The sequence below is a fragment of the Hyla sarda genome, chromosome 5, assembly GCF_029499605.1.
Source record: "Hyla sarda isolate aHylSar1 chromosome 5, aHylSar1.hap1, whole genome shotgun sequence".
NCBI lineage: Eukaryota > Metazoa > Chordata > Amphibia > Anura > Hylidae > Hyla > Hyla sarda.
This window is the reverse complement of record NC_079193.1, coordinates 358602345-358608744: the sequence shown is the minus strand read 5'-3', so window position 1 is coordinate 358608744 and position 6400 is coordinate 358602345. Positions and strand designations below refer to the sequence as shown.

Here is a 6400-nt window from a genome sequence, read left to right as displayed (position 1 = left end):
GCCATGATGACTTATTGCAGCCATGAATAGTCCCCCTGCCAAACAAACCTCTTAGGCTCCAGACCTTTACTGCTACCCCCTTACCTTTTCCCCATCTATAGTGTCTCAAACAGTAATAATGCAGGTTGTGTCCTGCACAGTAATGTGGGTAGATAGGTCAGCCCAGTAAGTAGACAGGTCCCTCTATTAGGTAATTCAGAAGGTCAGTGACCTACCCTTACTTTTTTGTCAGTCTTCAGTTAGGAGTTGTTCTGCGTAGAAGCATGAGGAAGGTGGACATAGAGGCTGTGGTGGAGGATGAGGGAGGAAGTCATGGAGGCAGAGGAGGAGGATGAGGGAGGAAGGCATGGAGGCAGAGGAGGAGGATGAGGGAGGAAGGCATGGAGGCAGAGGAGGAGGATGAGGGAGGAAGGCATGGAGGCAGAGGAGGAGGATGAGGGAGGAAGGCATGGAAGCAGAGGAGGAGGATGAGGGAGGAAGGCATGGAGGCAGAGGAGGAGGATGAGGGAGAAAGGCATGGAGGCAGAGGAGGAGGAAGGCATGGAGGCAGAGGAGGAGGAGAAGGATTAAGAAGAGAATGGAGGATGAAGGAGGGCATGGAGACTGACGGGAAGGATGAAGGAGGGAACAGAGGCTTAGGAGGAGGATGAAACTGAGGTGGTGGAGGGCATGGTGGTTGAGAAGAAGAATGGAGGAGGATTAAGAAGGGAATGAATGATGCAGGAGGACAAGGAGGTTGAAGAGGGGAATGGAACAGAGGCAGAATAGAGTATGGAGAGTATGGAGAAGGGGGTGGAGGAGGAGGATGCAGGATGACATGGAGTCGGAAGAAGAGGATAGATGAGGGCACAGACTGGGAATGAGGGCACTTAGGCTGCAATCTGAACTGCAGTACAACACCTAACCTGTGGACAGGTGTGGCGCTGTTTACGGAAGTCAGTATCCATGTTTGTACTATCCCGAGCAACCCCAGTGTCCTACCATGTACTATATATAAGTTCAGTCCTCTCTCCTGTATTATAATGATGTGATAACCCAGTCCGTCCTATTAACCCCTTCTGACATTAATATAGAGCGTACAGAACCTCTTATATCTGCTATGACGCTGAGAACTTCTTACCTCGCTGTCATTCTGTTCCTTCTATGGAGTATAAATAATTTACAACACCCGGGTCTGCTGCCAAGTCTCTGGTGCCCAGCGATGGGATTTCAGGACGGCGCGATAGGATGTTAACATGTTTATAATACGCTGCAAAGTCAATTCAGCATATGCGCCTATGGAGGAAGCGGCTTCAGCTATTCAGTAGCAGCCCACAGGCTATGGGCATGTTATTAATATATACAATTGTACCCAATGTAAACGGTGTTCAGCTATTTATATTGATTTACATGGTTAATAATCCACAGTATATACAGTATGTGTGAATATTCCTTTAAATTCAAACACACACACATTCATGCTTGAAGTGCATATGACCACAAGGGGCTGAATTTATTTAGGTCAATGTTTCCCAACCAGGATGCCCCTAGCTGCTGAAAAGCTATAATTCCCGGCACGCCCAGACAGCCGAAGGCCTCCGTTCCCATGCGTATCCCCTTTTCTGTTTCCGGTATTCAGCATTGGATGTCTTCAGTCAATACACTGGTATCATGTGACTGCAGCAGCCAATCAACAGCCTTGGTATAACACTCTGTACACACCACCCAGGCCACTGATTGGCTGCGGCAGTCACCTGATATCCGCTGCTGTAACACTGGAGCGCCAACCGCAGGCAGAACAGGGGATCGGCACAGGAATAGAGGCAGAGATAAGTAAAACAGTTTGTTGTTTTAACCCCTAGACGAAATCCGGTCTAAATGAACGTCCTTGCCGTCTAGGACTTAAAGTACCAGGGCATAAACGTACGTCCTGGAATGTTAAGTGACTATGAAGCCTTCATAGACAGTGAGTGACGGCTCCAATGGGTGTAAAAACATTAAAAAAATGTTTTTTAAAGTTATGTAAAAGGCCCTTTCCTAATTTAAAAAATTAAATCAACTTTATTTTCCCATTTTACAAATAAATAAAAATAATAAGCGTGTTTGGTATTGTCACGTGTAATTGTCCGAACTATTAAAATTAAAGGTTTATGTTCCTGCACGGTGAGCAGCGTGAACGTAAAAAAAAATATGCAGATTTTTGATCACATCATATAGCCAAAAAATGAATAAAAAGATCCATCAAAACAAAAATAGTACATATCAAAAATACAGAGCATGGCTCAAAGTGACCCTCATACAGCCCCGTATATATGGAAAAATAAAAAAGTGTTAGTGGTCAGAAGAGGAAAATGTTAAAGGGGTACTCCACCCCTACACATCTTATCCCTTAAGATGTCTGATCTCGGGGGTCCGACTGCTGTGACCCCCCCCCCCCCCCCCGCAACCTCCAAGCCAGCACCCCAACGTTCTGAACATTTATATTAAGAACGCTGGCTTCAGGCTTCCGTGTTCGTGCATCACATCACTCCCCGTCCATTCATATCTTATGAGGGGGGGGGAGGGTGAGTGACTGCTGTGGAGCAGAAGCCCGTTATCCATTACTTAGCAGCGTTCGCGCCGTGCAGCAGATTACCGGGGGGGCCATGCCGGAGATTTTGTAGGTCCCAGCGGCCGGACCCCCACGATCGGACATTCTTTGCATAGGGGATAAGATGTCTAGGGGTGGAGTACCCCTTTAAGCATACTACATAGTAACATAGCAACACAGTTCATAAGGTTGAATAAAGACCAGAGTCCATCAAGTTCAACCTATAACCTTAATAAGTCCCTACTGAGTGGAACTGAGTTTTTCTCGTTTAATAAAATAATTATTATTTTGAAATTGTACAATAATAGTAAAACTATATAAATTGGGTATCGTTGTAATCATATTGACCCACAGAACAAAGAGAACCTGTCATTTTTACCATAAAGTGTACAGCGTAAAAACAAAAAGAACCCAAAAGTTTACAAAATTCAAGTTTCGCCATATATTTTATGCTAAAATTAAAGGTGTCATTACTAGAGATGAGCGAACTTACAGTAAATTCGATTCGTCACGAACTTCTCGGCTCGGCAGTTGATGCCTTTTCCTGCATAAATTAGTTCAGCTTTCCGGTGCTCCGGTGGGCTGGAAAAGGTGGATACAGTCCTAGGAGACTCTTTCCTAGGACTGTATCCACCTTTTCCAGCCCACTGGAGCACCTGAAGGCTGAACTAATTTACGCAGGATAAGCCATCAACTGCCGAGCCGAGAAGTCAGTGACAAATCGAATTCACTGTAAGTTCGCTCATCTCTAGTCATTACAAAGGGCAAGCTAAAAGCAAGCCTCATATGGGTCTGTGGGTGAAAAAAAAAATAGTTATGGCTCTTAATAGGCGAGGAGGGAAAAAACTGAAATGTAAAACTGAAAATTGGCTGTGTCCTTAAGGATAAACAAGCCTGATTTATATACGGTACATTATATTATGATACATTTTTATTTTATTATTTATATATTTAATATTTTTATTGATTTAGTTAATTTTTATTATGAAAATTGGCAGGTTTTAATTTTAACAATTTTTTAGTTATTTTTTCTTAATTGCTTCAATGCATCTAAGATAATAAAGAAGTTAAGTAACTTTGCAAGTAGTCTTGATCAACAAACTTACTTCCGTTTTGTGCACACAGCTCATATGCAAACCTATGTGCCTCCATAGTCAAATTTGTTAGATCTTTCACCAGAACTTGTATGTTTGTATTTATTTATTATTATTTTTTTATTCATTTATTCATGTATTTGCTTATTTATTTATTTATTTATTCATTCATGTATTTGCTTGTTTATTTCATTTATTCATTCATTCATGTATTTGCTTATTTATTTATTAATTCATTCATGTATTTGCTTAATTTAATTTATTTATTAATTAATTCATTCATGTATTTGCTTATTTATTTCATTATTTATTTATTCATTAATGTATTTGCTTATTTATTTATTAATTCATTCATTTATTTGTTCGCTTATTTATTTATGTTATTTATTTTAGTTTATATTTGTTTGAAAGGTTAAGGCAGAACATTCTGTCAGTTCCTCTGCAACGTTTGTTCTGTAACCTTTGAAGTAGTCGCTAGAATATTCTTCTTGATCGTTGCATTTTAACGTTTCTTCATAAGACATGAAAAAGAAGAAGAAGAAACAAAAACATTCTTTTCACACTTATGGTAGATCGTATCTGGGTAAATTACTTGATTTTCAGTGTCTACAGCTGTGTTTCCCAAACATGGTGCCTCCAGCTGGGGCAAAACTACAACTCCCAGCATGCCCGGACTGCCTTTGGCTGTCCGGGCATGCTGGGAGTTGTAGTTTAGCAACAGCTGGAGGTAACCATGGCTTGAAAACACTGGTCTACAAGACTGTTCACGACCCTGGATTCATAGTTCTGCTGGTTCTTTGTTGGAGTCAAGACAACAGAACCTTAAATTTCCCTGCTGTCCCGTTATCCCAAACCTTTGTCTCTCCAGCTGTTGCAAAACCTACAACATCCAGCAGGCCAAAGTTTTGCAGCAGCAGGAAAGCGACAAGTTGAGGATCCATTCAGCTGTTTATTGCCAAGCCTGTTTTGGAGGCTAATTTATTTTACTTATGGGCCAAACTAATTGTATCAGGTCCTCCCTCTCACAATAAGCATGCCCCATATCGAGACGTTGAAGAGTACCTGTCATAACCCACAAAAAAATGTATATGTAACTCAGTACCTAGTCCTGATCATATACATATAATTTGTTTGTGTCTAGCACCTATATTTCTCTCACAAAGACCTTCTATCTGTTGCTCACTTGGCTTGTCATCCTGTGCTCTGGAGTCATATGCATATCATTTGTTTGTGTCTAGCACCTATATTTCTCTCACAAAGACCTTCTATCTGTTGCTCACTTGGCTTGTCATCCTGTCCTCTGAAGGGGGCGTGTCCTCACTCTGCATGACTTACCTGAGTCTGCTGTGCTGTGCTGGGTCTTTTCATCCAATCACTGCAGGCTGCTCTGTAACCCCCTCCTCTCCATTTTCATGCTGCAATCTGATAGGACAGGAGTGAGCACAGAGGAGTGCTAGTCCTGCCCTCACTTCCTGGACTTTGTTTCAGCTGGGACAAAGATAATGCAGCCAGACAGGATTATATTCTCGATGGTATGGGGACCCCTAGTGGCCTTTTTATTTTTTATTTTTTTTATTTTATTTTTTTAAGCCATGATTTCCATAAAAAGGAGATCCCATTTTCTTATGAAGTATATTAGAAAGGTTAATGTTTTGCCAAAATGTACAACTTATGAAACGTTTTTGAATCGGTTTGTGCCCATTTGTGTGATTTCAACTATTTATTTAATTTTATTTATTTTTTGGTGCTTCTTTAGGGAAAAGCAATAGGAGTCGCCATTGGCTGCCTTTTGGGAATGTTCCCACTCTTGTTCTTCAACTGGGATGACGAGGAGAAATCTGAAAAAAAGAAAAAGTGAAATTTTATACCGCCCCCTTGAAAACTCATACCTCAGCCAAGTATGCAGTGTCCATCTTTACAGCCGGCAGAGTGAGATACTTAGAGGACACCGAAATCCGGGAACAACACCATACTCCGCATGACCCGACCCCATCGATTCCTGGACTCCATGTACTCGGAACCATTGGACTTGTCTACGACGCACAACGACAGATTCATTATTTTTCCTTCCTTCTGCAGAACTTCTGATTTGGAATATATTGGCACTTTTTTTTTTTCTTCAGGAGACTTTGGTTGTCTTTGTTGACCTCTGCCGAAAACTGGAGATAATTTTACCTGTCCTATCTCTAATCTTACTCTTAAAGGGGTACTCCACTGCTCAACGTTTGGAACAAACTGTTCCAAACGCTGGAGGAGGCGCCGGGAGCTCGTGATGTCATTGCCCCGCCCCCCTCATGACGTCACGCCCCCTCAATGCAAGTCTATGGGAGGGGGCGTGACGGCAGTCACGCCCCCTCCCATAGCCTTGCATTGAGGGGGCGTGACATCATGAGGGGGCGGAGCTATGACGTCACAAGCTCCAGCGTTCGGAACCGTTTGTTCCAAACGCTGGGCAGCGGAGTACCCCATTAACCATCGCCATGGCCCTCGTGTATCAAAGCCAGCCTTGTTGCCCGTAGCAACCTTCAGTCTCACCATGGTATTTTAATACTGTAAACTCTGGTGACAACTTGACAAGGTTTAATTTAGACCATTTTGATACAAGTGGCCCATGGTGCTCCCAATGGGATACCGCCACCTGATCTAGGCTAGGTTATCCTAATGGAGCTTCTTCCATGAAACTATACAACATCTATGGCTTCCACTATTTTGGGGTTTGTGTTTTTTTTTATTTTTA

General features: G+C 42.3%; 1 protein-coding gene across 2 annotated transcripts in view; it reads left to right on the top strand.

The window, feature by feature from the left end:
* Positions 1 to 5977, top strand: part of TMEM65 (transmembrane protein 65) — a 101241-nt gene extending 95264 nt beyond the window's left edge. For both annotated transcript variants that reach the window (XM_056522719.1, XM_056522718.1), the window contains one exon: positions 5420 to 5977. In XM_056522719.1, coding sequence (XP_056378694.1) covers positions 5420 to 5521 — 102 coding nt within the window. In that variant the 3' untranslated portion in view covers positions 5522 to 5977. The remainder of the gene's footprint in view (positions 1 to 5419) is intronic.
* Positions 5978 to 6400: the final 423 nt, after the last annotated feature.